Source organism: Orcinus orca, chromosome 15 (genome assembly GCF_937001465.1).
Source record: "Orcinus orca chromosome 15, mOrcOrc1.1, whole genome shotgun sequence".
Taxonomy (NCBI): domain Eukaryota; kingdom Metazoa; phylum Chordata; class Mammalia; order Artiodactyla; family Delphinidae; genus Orcinus; species Orcinus orca.
In genome coordinates this window covers 26671746-26686061 of record NC_064573.1, presented here as the reverse complement: position 1 = coordinate 26686061, position 14316 = coordinate 26671746, and the positions used below count along the sequence as shown (strand labels likewise).

At 41.3% G+C, this 14316-nt stretch overlaps 1 protein-coding gene across 1 annotated transcript in view; it reads right to left on the bottom strand.

Annotated features, from left to right (window-relative positions):
• The window catches only part of LOXHD1 (lipoxygenase homology PLAT domains 1), a 202363-nt gene that overhangs the window by 136506 nt on the left and 51541 nt on the right, over positions 1-14316 (bottom strand). The window contains exons 7-8 of the mRNA XM_049697900.1: positions 12132-12255; positions 9197-9447 (exon numbers count right to left, since the gene is read on the bottom strand). Of these exons, the coding sequence (XP_049553857.1) occupies positions 9197-9447; positions 12132-12255 (375 nt within the window). The remainder of the gene's footprint in view (positions 1-9196; positions 9448-12131; positions 12256-14316) is intronic.

The window sequence follows — 14316 nt, the reverse complement described above, 5'->3', positions numbered from 1 at the left end:
ATGTTCAACAGCCTCCTTAGCCCCACATTTAGGGTTGTCTGCATTACTACCCTCAAGGAATGTCACTTTTCTTCCCACTGCCTATCTCATTAAATCTTAGATCAAGAAATACCTCCTCTAAGAAATCTTCCCAAGTAGGTATCATCCATATTCCAATTTACCAGCCCAAACCTCAAACATTTTTCTCTATACACATACCCTTTTTGAATACCATATTTCCTTATGCACATTGTAAAATCTCCATCTGAACCAAGTTAGCTAGAATACTAAATTAATACCCTATGTTTGTCTTGTGGAAAAAAGGTCAGTCACATAAAAGGTAATTAATATCTATAATTTAATACAAAAACTAACTACCCTCTTCAGGACTTGATCCTTATTTAACCTTCTCTCCTACATCTTCTCCATCTCTACCCACATTCTGAACTTATGGGTTTAGAACATGGCATTCTAACCTTCTCTCCTACACCTTCTCCATCTCTACCCACATTCTGAACTTATGGGTTTAGAACATGGCATTCTGTCTAACCCAGACGCACCTAGGTGTTTTGAAGAGAAGCATCAGAATGCCAAAGACAGAGATCTTAAGAGCATCAAGAGAGAAAAGACAGATGATGGCAACTGGACTAACAGAAGCCAGAGGATATTGGGGGGTGGGGCCATTATAACTCAATCTAGAGTTCTGTATCCTGAAATTTCTTTCAAGAATGAAAATGAAATAAAATAATTTTCAAATTAACAAAAACAGAGTTTACCACCAATAGACCTTACTTAACCAAAGGAACTTCTAAAGCATAGTACTTCAGGAGGAAGAAGAAAATTGACACCAGAAAAGAGGTCTTAGATGCACAAAGAATTGGCAAGCAAACACACTGGCAAATAGGTAGGTAAATCTGGACAAATATGACTCTACAAAACAACAGCATATAATATGTGAATTTAAAAATAATTCAAAGGAGAGCTAAAATACTCTACTTTCAAAATTGGCATGCAACCTAGATGCAGGATTATTACCATTAGAAATTTCTAAGGTTCTTGATTTGTCTAAGAGGGAGTTAGAGATGGTGGTTAAATTTAGGTCTTGTCACAGTAAGTATGTATGCTAAAATTTCAATAGTAACCACTAAAAAAACCAGAGAGTGTATAATTTCCAAATCACTATCAAGAAAATAAAACCCACAACTAATCAGTTAATCAAAAAAAAAAAAAAAAGAAAAAAGAAAGACATAGTAAAAGTAGGACAAACAGACATGTTAATAGTTATAAAAAACATAAATGACTAAACTTATCAGTTAAAAGCTAGATAGTATCAGATAGGATTGTGATAAAGATTCAATTAACCAGAAGGTTATACTAATTCTACACCTCACAACGTAGCCTAAAACTATATAAAGCAAAAATTGTTAGTTCTACAGTAAGAAATTTAAATATCTACCACCGACATTGGAAATTTCAACATATCTTTCTTCGTAATTAATAGATCAAACAGACAAAATGCTATTAAGGAGATAGAAGATTCAAAAACAAAAGTAACAAACTGAATTTAATAAATAAAATCAAAATCTTAAGTTCAACTCTTGGAACATATACCTAAATTGAAGCGCATTGTAAAGTAAATGTCAAAAAATTTTTTAATGGCATCCACCATTGAGAGGACCTTCAAGATGGCGGAGGAGTAAGACGTGGAGATCACCTTCCTCCCCACAAATACATCTAAATGTGCAACAACTCCTAAAGAACACCTACTGAATGCTGGCAGAAGACCTCAGACTTCCCCAAAGACAAGAAACTCCCCACGTAGCTGGGTAGGGAAAAAGAAAAAACAGAGACAAAAAAATAGGGAGGGGACCTACACCTCTGGGAGGGAGCTGTGAAGGAGGAAAAGTTTCCACACACTAGGAAGCCCCTTCACTTGTAGAAATGGGAGTGGGCTTGGGGGAAGCTTTGGAGCCATGGAGGAGAGCACAGCAATAGGGCTGCAGAGGGCAAAGCGGAGAGATTCCCGCAAAGATGATTGGGGCCGACCAGCACTCACCAGCCTGAGAGGTTTGTCTGCTCACCCACCAGGACAGGTGGGGGCTGGGAGCTGAGGTTCGGGCTTCGGAGGTCAGATCCCAGGGAGAGGACAGGGGTTGGCTGCATGAACACAGCCGGAAGGGGGCTAGTGCACCACAGCTAACCAGGAGGGAGTCTGGGAAAAAGTCTAGAACTTCCTAAGAGTCAAGAGACTGTTGTTTTGGGGTGCACGAGGAGAGGAGATTCAGAGCACTGCCTAAAAGAGCTTCAGAGACAGGTGTGAGCCACGGCAATCAGCGCGGACACCAGAGACAGGCATAAAATGCTAAGGCTGCTACTGCAGCCACCAAGAATCCTGTGTGCAAGCACAGGTCACTATCCACAGCTCCCCTCCCGGGAGCCTGTGCAGCCCGCCACTGCCAGGGTCCCATGATCCAGGGACAACTTCCCCAGGAGAACACATGGCACACCTCAGGCTATTGCAATGTCACACTGGCCTCTGCTGCCACAGGCGCGTGCCTCATTCTGTACCCCTCTCTCCCCCGGCCTGGGTGAGCCAGAGCCCCCTAATCAGCCCTCCTTTAACCCCCTGCTGTGTGGGTGAAGAACAGATGTCAGAGTGTGACCTACATGCAGAGGTAGGGCCAAATCCAAAGCTGAAACCCAGGAGTTGTGTGGACAAAGAAGAGAAAGGGAAATTTCTCCGTGCAGCCTCAGGAGCAGCAGATTAAATCTTCACAATCAACTTGATATACCCTGCATCTGTGGAATACCTGATTAGACAATGAGTCATCCCAAAATTGTGGTGGTGGACTTTGAGAGCAACTGTAGACTTCGGGTTTGCTGTATACGACTGACTAGTTTCTGATTTTTATGTTTAACTTAGTATGGTTTTTAGCGCTTGTTATCATTGGTGGATTTGTTTATTAGTTTGGTTGCTCTCTTCTTTTTTTAAAAAAATTACTTTAAAAATATGTTTATTTTAATTATTTTTTATTTTAAAAATTTTATTTTATTTTTCTTGCCTTCTTTTTTTTCTCCCTTTTCTTCTGAGCTGTGTGGCTGACAGGGTTTTGGTGCTCTGGCCGGGTGTCAGGCCTGTGCTGCTGAGGTGGGAGAGCTGAGTTCAGGAAATTGGACCATCAGAGACCTCCCGGCCCCACGTAATATCAATCGGCGAGAGTTCACCCAGAGATCTCCATCTCAACGTGAAGACCCAGCTCCACTCAATGACCAGCAAGCTCCAGTGCTGGACACCCCATGCCAAACAACTAGAAAGACAGGAACACAACCCCACCCATTAGCAGAGAGGCTGCCTAAAATCATAATAAGTTCACAGACATCCCAAAACACACCACTGGACGTGGTCCTGCCCACCAGAAAGACAAGATCCAGCTTCATCCACCAGAACACAGGCAACCAGTCCCCTCCACAAGGAAGCCTACACAACCCACTGAACCAACCTTACCCACTGGGGGCAGACACAAAAAACAACGGGAATTACGAACTTGCAGGCTGCAAAAAGGAGACCCCAAACACAATAAGTTAAGCAAAATGGAAAGACAGAGAAATACCCAGCAGATGAAGGAGCAGGTAAAAACCCACCAGGCCAAACAAATGAAGAAGAAATAGGCAGTCTACCCAAAAAAGAATTCAGAGTAATGATAGTAAAGATGATCCAAAATCTTGGAAATAGAATGGAGAAAATACAAGAAACATTTAACAAGGACCTAGAAGAACTAAAGAGCAAACAAACAGAGAGGAACAACACAATAAATGAAATTAAAAATTCTCTAGAAGGAATCAATAGCAGAATAACTGAGGCAGAAGAACGGATATGTGACCTAGAAGATAAAATAGTGGAAATAACTACCACAGAGCAGAATAAAGAAAAAAGAATGAAAAGAATTGAGGACAGTCTCAGAGACTTCTGGGACAACATTAAATGCCCCAACATTTGAATTATAGGGATCCTAGAAGAAGAGAAAAAGAAAGGAACTGATAAAATATTTGAAGAGATTATAGTTGAAAACTTCCCTAATATGGGAAAGGAAATAGTCAATCAAGTCCAGGAAGTGCAGAGAGTCCCATACAGGATAAATCCAAGAAGAAACACGCCAAGAAACATATTAATCAAACTATCAAATATTAAATACAAAGAAAAAATATTAAAAGCAGCAAGGGAAAAACAGCAAATAACATACAAGGGAATCCCCATAAGGTTAACAGCTGATCTTTCAGCAGAAACTCTACAAGCCAGAAGTGAGTGGCAGGACATACTTAAAATGATGAAAGGGAAAAACTTACAACCAAGATTACTCTACCCAGCAAGGATCTCATACAGATTCAACAGAGAAATTTAAACTTTTACAGACAAGAAAAAGCTAAGAGAATTCAGCACCACCAAACCAGCTTTACAACAAATGCTAAAGGAACTTCTCTAGGCAGGAAACACAAGAGAAGGAAAAGACCTACAATAACAAACCCAAAACAATTAAGAAAATGGTAATGGGAACATACATACTGATAACTACCTTAAATGTAAATGGATTAAATGCTCCAACCAAAAGACATAGACTGGCTGAATGGATACAAAAACAGGACCTGTATATATGCTGTCTACAAGAGACCCATTTCAGACATAGGGACACATACAGACTGCAAGTGAGGGGATGGAAAAACGTATTCCATGCAAATGGAAATCAAAAGAAAACTGGAGTAGTAATTCTCATATCAGACAAAATAGACTTTAAAATAAAGACTATTACAAGAGACAAAGAAGGACACTACATAATGATCAAGGGATCAGTCCAAGAAGAAGATATAGGAATTGTAAATATTTATGCACCCAACATAGGAGTACCTCAATACAAAAGGAAAATGTTAAGAGCCATAAAAGGGGAAATTGACAGTAACATAATCACAGTAGGAGACTTTAATAACACCCCACTTTCACCAATGGACAGATCATCTAAAATGAAAATAAATAAGGAAACACAAGCATTAAATGACACATTAAACAAGATGGAACTAACTGATATTTTTAGGACATTCCATCCAAAAACAACAGAATACACTTTCTTCTCAAGTGTGCACAGAACATTCTCCAGGATAGATCACACCTTGGGTCACGAATCAAGCCTTGGTAAATTTAAGAAAATTGAAATCATATCAAGTATCTTTTCCAACAACAATGAGACTAGATATCAATTACATGAAAAAAACTGTAAAATATACAAACACATGGAGGCTAAACAATATGCTACTAAATAACCAAGAGATCACTGAAGAAATCAAACAGGAAATCAAAGAATACCTAGAAACAAATGACAATGAAAACACAATGACCCAAAACGTATGGGTTGCAGCAAAAGCAGTTCTAAGAGGGAAGTTTATAGCAATACAATCCTACCTCAAGAAACAAGCAACATCTCAAATAAACAACCTAACTTACACCTAAAGCAATTAGAGAAAGAAGAACAAAAACCCCCCAAATTTAGCAGGACAGAAATCATAAAGATCAGATCAGAAATAAAGGAAAAAGAAATGAATGCAACAATAGCAAAGATCAATAAAACTAAAAGTTGGTTCTTTGAGAAGATAAACAAAATTGATAATCCATTAGCCACACTCATCAAGAAAAAAAGGGAGAAGGCTCAAATCAATAGAATTAGAAATGAAAGAGGAGAAGTAACAACTGACACTGCAGAAATACAAAGGATCATGAGAGATTACTACAGGCAACTATATGCCAATAAAATAGACAACCTGAAAGAAATGGACAAATTCTTAGAAAGGCACAACCTTCTGAGACTGAACCAGGAAGAAACAGAAAATATAAACAGACCAATCACAAGCACTGAAATTGAAACTGTGATTAAAAATCTTCCAACAAACAAAAGCCCAGGACCAGATGGTTTCACAGGCCAATTCTATCAAACATTTAGAGAAGAGCTAACACCTATCCTTCTCAAACTCTTCCAAAATATAGCAGAGGAAGGAACACGCCCAAACTCATTCTACAAGGCCACCATCACCGTGATACCAAAACCAGACAAAGATGTCACAAAAAAAGAAAACTACAGGTCAATATCACTGATGAATATAGATGCAAAAGTCCTCAACAAAATACTATCAAATAGAATCCAACTGCACATTAAAATGATCATACACCATGATCAAGTGGGATTTATCCCAGGAATTGAAGGATTATTCAATATATGTAAATTAATAAATGTGATACACCGTATTAACAAATTGAAGGATAAAAACCATATGATCATCTCAATAGATGCAGAAAAAGTTTTCGACAAAATTCAACACCCATTTATGATAAAAACTCTCCAGAAAGTGGGCATAGAGGGAACCTACCTCAACGTAATAAAGGCCATATACGACAAACCCACAGCAAACATCATTCTCAATGGTGAAAAGCTGAAAGTATTTCCTCTAGGAACAAGACAAGGATGTCCACTCTCACCACTATTATTCAACATAGTTTTGGAAGCCCTAGCCATGGCAGTCAGAGAAGAAAAAGAAATAAAAGAATACAAATTGGAAAAGAAGAAGTAAAACTGTCATTGTTTGCAGATGATGTGATACTATACATAGAGAATCCAAAAGATGCTACCAGAAAACTACTAGAGCTAATCAATGAATTTGGTTAAGTAGCAGGATACAAAGTTAATGCACAGAAATCTCTTGCATTCCTATACACTAATGATGGAAAATCTGAAAGAGAAATTATGGAAACACTCCCATTTACCACTGCAACAAAAAGAATAAAATACCTAGGAATAAACCTACCTAGGGAAACAAAAACCTGTATGCAGAAAACTATAAGACATTGATGAAAGAAATTAAAGATGATACCAACAGATGGAGAGATATACCATGTTTTTGGATTGGAAGAATCAGTATTGTGAAAATGACTATACTACCCAGGGCAATCTACAGATTCAATGTAATCCCTATCAAATTACCAATGGCATTTTCTATGGAGCTAGAACAAATCATCTTCAAATTTATATGGAGACACAAAAGACCCCAAATAGCAAAAGCAGTCTTGAGGGAAAAAAGCGGAACTGCAAGAATCAGACTCCCTGACTTCAGACTATACTACAAAGCTACAGTAATCAAAACAATGTGGTATTGGCACAAAAGCAGAAACATAGATCAATGGAACAAGATAGAAAGCCTGGAGATAAACCCACGCACCTATGGTCAACTAATCTATGACAAAGGAGGCAAAGATATACAATGGAGAAAAGACAGTATCTTCAATAAGTGGTGCTGGGAAAACTGGATAGCTACATGTAAAAGAATGAAATTAGAACACTCCCTAACACCATACACAAAAATAAACTCAAAATGGATTCAAGACTTAAATGTAAGGCTGGACACTATAAAACTCTTAGAGGAAAACATAGGAAAAACACTCTTTGACATAAATCACAGCAAGATCTTTTTTGATCCACCTCCTAGAGTAATGGAAATAAAAACAAAAATAAACAAATGGGACCTAATGAAAGTTCAAAGCTTTTGCACAGCAAAGGAAACCATAAACAAGACGAAAAGACAACCCTTAGAATGGGAGAAAATATTCGCAAATGAATCAACAGACAAAGGATTAATCCTCAAAATATATAAACACCTTATGCAGCTCAATATTAAAGAAACAAACAACCCAATTCAAAAATGGGCAGAAGACCTAAATAGACATTTCTCCAAAGAAGACATACAGATGGCCAAGAAGCACATGAAAAGCTGCTCAACATCACTAATTACTAGAGAAATGCAAATCAAAACTACAATGAGGTATCACCCCACACCAGTTAGAATGGGCATCATCAGAAAATCTACAAACAACAAATGCTGGAGAGGGTGTGGAGAAAAGGGTACCCTCTTGCACTGTTGGTGGGAATGTAAATTGATACAGCCATTATGGAGAACAGTATGGATGTTCCTTAAAAAGCTAAAAATAGAACTACCATATGATCCAGCCATCCCACTACTGGGCATATACCCCAAGAAAACCATAATTCAAAAAGACACATGCACCCCAATTTTCGTTGCAGCACTATTTACAATAGCCAGGTCACGGAAGCAACCTAAATGCCCATCGACAGATGAATGGATAAAGAAGATGCAGTACATATATACAATGGACTATTACTCAGCCATTAAAAGGAAGGATATTGAGTAATTTGTTGAGACATGGATGGATCTAGAGACTGTCATACAGAGTGAAGGAAGTCAGAAAGAGAAAAACAAATATCGTTTATTAACGCATATATGTGGAACCTAGAAATATGGTACAGATGAACCGGTTTGCAGGGCAGGAGTTGAGACCCAGATGTAGAGAATAAACGTATGGACACCAAGGTAGGAAAACTGCGGTGGAGTGGGGATGGTGGTGTGCTGAATTGGGCGATTGGGATTGACATGTATACACTGCTGTGTATAAAATTGATGACTAATAAGAACCTGCAGTATAAAAAACAAACAAACAAAAGCAACTCATACTAAACTTTCTTTGGGTTATTTGTATGGAAGTATGTTAATATAAATGTTTCAGACATTACATGAAATTTCTAAAAATCTTATATGTTCTGGTATAATGTTATAAGTCATAATTCTAGTTATTACTTTAAAATGTATATCTCAGAAATAACTAAATTTCCTTGTCAATTGCATTATTATGAACTTTCATCAAATCTTTAACTGTGGTCATTTTTAAGTCTTTTGTCATTTACAGACAATTCTGTGTGTACTCTGATGCTTTCGCAAAAATGTTCCTCTAGAAGGGTTTCATCTTTAAGGAATTCATGGAAAAGACTCTGACAAGTACAGGTTTCTGGTAACTGACTATACTGCTGAACTGAATGAATAAGCATTTTCAGAACTCTAATGGGAAACTGATGAACTCATAAAAGTGCTAACAAAAGATCAAGATAAAAAAAATTAATTACATGGGAGTGAGTGAACTGATGAGGATGATTATAATTTTTGTAACTTTCTGTTTGAATTAAAAAAAAAAAAAAGGCCCCTTGAGAGGGATTTCTCATGTACTTTGTAACTGGTGCAAAGGAAGTAGGAAGTAGGATGCAGATTAGAGTTTGTATTTGCAAGTTAAAGAGAAGGGTTGAATCAGGGCAGGGTCCTCCCCAGCCTCCCTTACCTTCTCACAGTACCAGCCTCTATTGGCTCCCACATTGCCATGTCCGATGGAGACCCGGCTCAATGGGCTGAGGAGGACAGCCAGCTCGATGTTGAAGATGTCTCTGCGGCCACGGCCAAACACACCGCCCTCCAGGAAGATTTTCCCACTGTTCTTATTCCCTCTGGCCCCGAACATGACCAGGTAGATTTTGGATTTGGTCCCAGCACCCCGGACATCCCCAGTGAAGACGGTGACAATATATGAGATGGCTAGTATGGAAACAACAGGGGGAAGGAGAGGGTTCAGTGCAAGCTGACAACAATATCCTACCCACCTTCTCCGCCACCTGACCACACCTCCCTAGGCCCTCCCTCTGCTGTACATCCCCATCCCCCTAAGTCCTCCTCCCCCAGACGACATCCAGTGCCCCTTTCCACTTCACTTTATCTTTTTTGGAGTTGGTGTGTCAGTGCATCTGAGTTTAGGAACAAACTGCAGGTTACAGGAAGCTGCCAGCCCCCATTACAGGAAACTAACAAAGAGAAGGAAGAGCTTGGGTTGGTTAAGAATAGTACTTATTATTAATGCTAATTACCATGTGCATATTATTAATAGCTGCCAGATGAATTCTATTATGTCTCATTTAATTAGAATAGTCAACTCGATTAAGAGAGATTTATATTCAGGACTATCTGATTCATGGAGCTTGTTCTTTTGCACATAACTTAAAAACATAACTCTTTTTTTTTTTTTTTAATTTATTTATTTACTTTTGGCCATGTTGGATCTTCGTCTCTGTGCACAGGCTTTCTCTAGCTGCGGCAAGCGGGGGCCACTCCTCATTGCGGTGCGCGGGCCTCTCATTGTTGTGGCTTCTATTGTTGTGGAGCACAGGGTCCAGATGCGCAGCCTCAGCAGTTGTGGCTCATGGGCCTAGCCGGTCCGCAGCATGTGGGACCCTCCCAGACCAGGGCTCAAACCCGTGTCCCCTGCATTGGCAGGCAGATTCTTAACCACTGTGCCACCAGAGAAACATAACTCTTAATAGAGGACACTAATGTCCTCCTTTACCACCTGAGGTGGTGGGATGTGGAAGATTGAGGGAGGGAGAGGACATTGTGGGTTGGGCCATTTGGGGTTTTGGTCAGTCAGAAGGCAATGTGAGGACATGGAGTTCTGGGGAAGAGCCAGCAAGAGGAGATTAAACTCTGAGATGAGACAGACTAAAGGAAAACACCAAAGACAAACATTTGAACAGGAAACTATAGGAAATTCTGCTAAGGTGTGGTCTGCCTTTTTTCACACTGTCCCAGAGTCTAAGGCAAGCGGTACTTTAAGTATTGTTAGTCCCTCACCTCCCTTTCATCCTACCCCCATCCCCTGATCTCAGAGAAACAAAATGTCTTTGGGAGATAGGACATGCAACTACATGGACGCATTATTCATTCATACATTCGCACTTTCCCTTGCTCAACAAACATTTACCGAGTGCTTACTCTATGACAGGCCTTGGGAGACTATGAAGATAAAAAGGAATAGCCACTGCCCTCAAAGAGTGGGTGTCCAGCTTTACTTCACAACACATGGACAGATGGTGTTCTCACACTAGACATACTGTCATAGCCTAGGTTGTCAGCAATTCCAGCCTCTCACTGTCATTTCTCCTCGTCTACCACTGGAAGCAAGTAATAGTAACACAGTTAAAGGGGGCATATTAAATCTGCTCTAGTGGATGTTTTAAGTAAATAATTTTCAAACTATAGAATACAAAGTCGTGACACACCCGACAACGTGGCACCCCTCACCCAGGCCAAGGCGCCATAATGCCATGGTTGAAAAGCACTGGAGCAGAGGAGCATTGGTTTCCTAAACAAAGCAGTCACGTTCTTCCCAAAATGTCTGGAGCAAGAGAAGGGAGAGATGGCCCTGTCTAGAGGGGGTAGGGGAAGTTTCAGAGGAAGTGACTGGCAGCAGGAATTTGAGAAGCAGAAAGAAGAGAAATGGCGTAACAGGCTGAGGAGAAAGCATATTCCGAAGAGAAAGGAAGAGAAAGAGTAAGGCCAGCAGCTAAGGGGAGGGGAGAGGGAAGCATGTGGGTGAGATGGGGGGAACAGGGAGAGGGGGTAGGTGTGGGAAAGAGTGAAAGGTGTACAGATCGGGGGAGGGAGAGGGAGTGTGTGTGGAAGTGGTAGTAGAAGATGTTGAAAGATGCTGCTGAAATGGTCAATTGGAGCCCAATCGTGGAGCAATTTTATCTTATACCCCAGAACTTGGACTCATTCTCTCTACAGTGGGAGCCATGGGAGGGTCTGTCCCAGAGCATGTTCTCAGCTGTGCGTGTTCACCAACATTGATATTCTGGAACATCTATGAACTTCCATGCTGGGAGCTTCAGGTTTTCCATGGAACTCACACAGGGTAGAGATTTAGGAGGCAGACCAAATCCTGGATTTGTCACTTATCAGCTGTGTGACCTGGAACAGGTCTCTTAACTTCTTGACTCAATTTCCTCTACTGTGAAATGGGAACAGTAACTGTTCCCATACTATAGGGTTGTTGTGAGTATTAGAGGAATGACATGAGTCAGGTGCCTAGAGAGAGTCTGCCATATAGGATGCGCTCAGTAGTAGGAGGAGGTAAGCGTCAGTCAACATCCTCATAAGTACCCACATGTGTCGGGAGTTCACACCCCGGCTCCATCCTGTGCATAACTCCTCTTGCCCTGGGAAGTCAGTGTCTGCTCAGGGGCACCTCCCCATCACCTCTGGTATCAGCAGAGCCCCAGACTCCAGCCCGGGGGGACAGAACACTTTCAGGGGCAGCAGGAATGTTGTCTAAAGACATGGCTGCTTCCCACTTGGTTGCAGGCCTCCAGACCCACAGATGAGAACATTGACCCTCAGGCAGAAAGTGAAATATTAGCCAATTGGGCCTCCCCTTTCTTCTGTTCTACCTGTGGTCTCAGCTCCGGCCACTAAGATATCCCTCTGAATTTTGCCATCGTCTTCATCCAAGGCCAGCCAGCGGTTAAGAGGGAAATCATATTTTCTTTTATTCCCAATATCTTCAATGACAATCTGGGAAGAAGAAGAGAGGGAAGGAAGGTTAAGTGTCATTGAGGTCACACCTGGTGACCGAATCCATTCCTCCATCACTTGAGTGAACTCCAAGTATACTTTCTCATCTTCCTCGTGGCCCAAGGAAAGCTTATCACAAGGACACACCTGTTGTCAGGAAAACCTTGCAAAGCACTGAGAGTCAAACAGGAATGACTGACAATTAACTCCTTGAATTACTGAGTCTTGTTCCCTCCTCTGCTAAGGATCATTAAAAAAATGCTATGCAAGACACTTAGCAGGATGGACCCTGTGAGACTGAGGTGCTAGAACTGGAAGCCTGGATTTACAGACAGCATCAAGACCACCGTCTTCCTCACCTGCTGAAGGTTGGGATTCTGACCTTCTTGCTGAGAAGCAGAGTCCACATAAAGGGAACTACAAGCCCTGAATCTGGCACACAGAATCCCAGTATCTGGTGGCCAGGTTGGAAAAGGTCAGCCACTGACAGTGAAGTGAGGAGAACTGAGCATCCTTGAAGCCCCCACGGGGGCTCACATGTGAGCTATGTTGGTGAGGCTGAGATAAATGTGTCTTCTAGAGCTCACCAAGGAGCTGAGGGGCCCTCCTAAAACGTCCCAGGAACATCCAGCTGAAAACTCACTCTAAGATAAGTGTGATCATCAATAACCAGACCAAGTCCTCCAGTCATAATGGGAAGGCAGATGCATCTGGTGACAGACAGGGTGAGTTGGAAAGTAAAAATACCTGCCCAGGTACTCCCAGGACTGCCTGACAGAGTGGGGCTCTGATTCTCAGTGAAAGACTCACTTCCTAAGATCAAAGTGTCTGTAGTGTGGAAACAGGGCATGTCTTGGTCTGCCTAAAGGCACCTCACCTTGTTCTAATGCAATGTTCAACAAGGAATCTTCTGGGCTGAGAGCTGAACTCCTGAATATACCACCCACCAGAGAGGGGTGAGTGGCCTGAGCCAGTGGCCAGGACCAGCCGTCCCACCAGGGTTCTCTCTCCAGATATATCAGCATTTAAGCTCTGGTTTATAAGTCAGTCCCTTGTAAGTTTGGTTGGTGTGAGTCAGCCTTCAGAGCTTGCTGATTTCTATCGAGTGTCTGTACTTTCAGAGCTGACTGCCTGGAGACCTCTGTGGCCTGTCCAGAAGGGGTTCTGCCTTGAAAGGAAGTCCAGCCTCTCCCAATTCATGTATCTGCACATTTCTCTATATCTTTCCTCTCCCAGGGTTGAGGCTGTGGGGAGATTGGGGAGCCAAGGATCTGGGCTATACCTCCTGACCCCCTTTATGCTGACCCTCACAGGGTTGGAAGAGCAAGGTGAAGAAGGAAAAGAATTAGTTTATCAGATAAGCTGTCAAGTCTACTAATCGACAGATATACAGATTCACCATTTCTGTCTTTAAATGTTCACAGACTGGTGTGCCAGCCATAATTCCAAGAGCAAATGACAAAACACCCTCACAGTTCACAAAGATGTCATCAATAAAGGGCCTTCTCCTGGCCTGATAGCTGATGGACATTCCTGGCTTGAGAAGTTCAGCTAATCTGAAAAATAGAATGTGTTGCCATTAAATAACTCTGTAGGACAAAAGTAGCTGAACCACAAAGGAAAGAGAAAATATATGAATGAATATTTGAATAACCAACAAGATTCTAAAAATCAGACATTCTGAAATCACAAAGAAAGGCTAAGACATAAACACTTAAGCACTGATATAAAAAGTATAAAAGTCCAGGAACAGTTCTGGAAAGTTTCCAAATGAGTATTGAAATATATAAACAATTACTGATGACATCTGTTAGTCCCAAGGTCTGCAGGATAAGGCTGGAGGAGGCTGGCTCCCAGAGGGTGGAACATTTTGGAACACATCTAGTAGCAAATGGTGAGTGCTGTAGGAAGGAGCAGAGGGGTGAGATGTGGAAGGAGCCTACGTCGGCACAGGAAGATTGTCCAGGGGGACGTGGCAGAGGACTCTCCCAAAGGCATTCTGGCCTCTGCAGATATGGGTCCTGTTGCTTGGGACCCATGACCCCTGTTGCTTAAAGGATA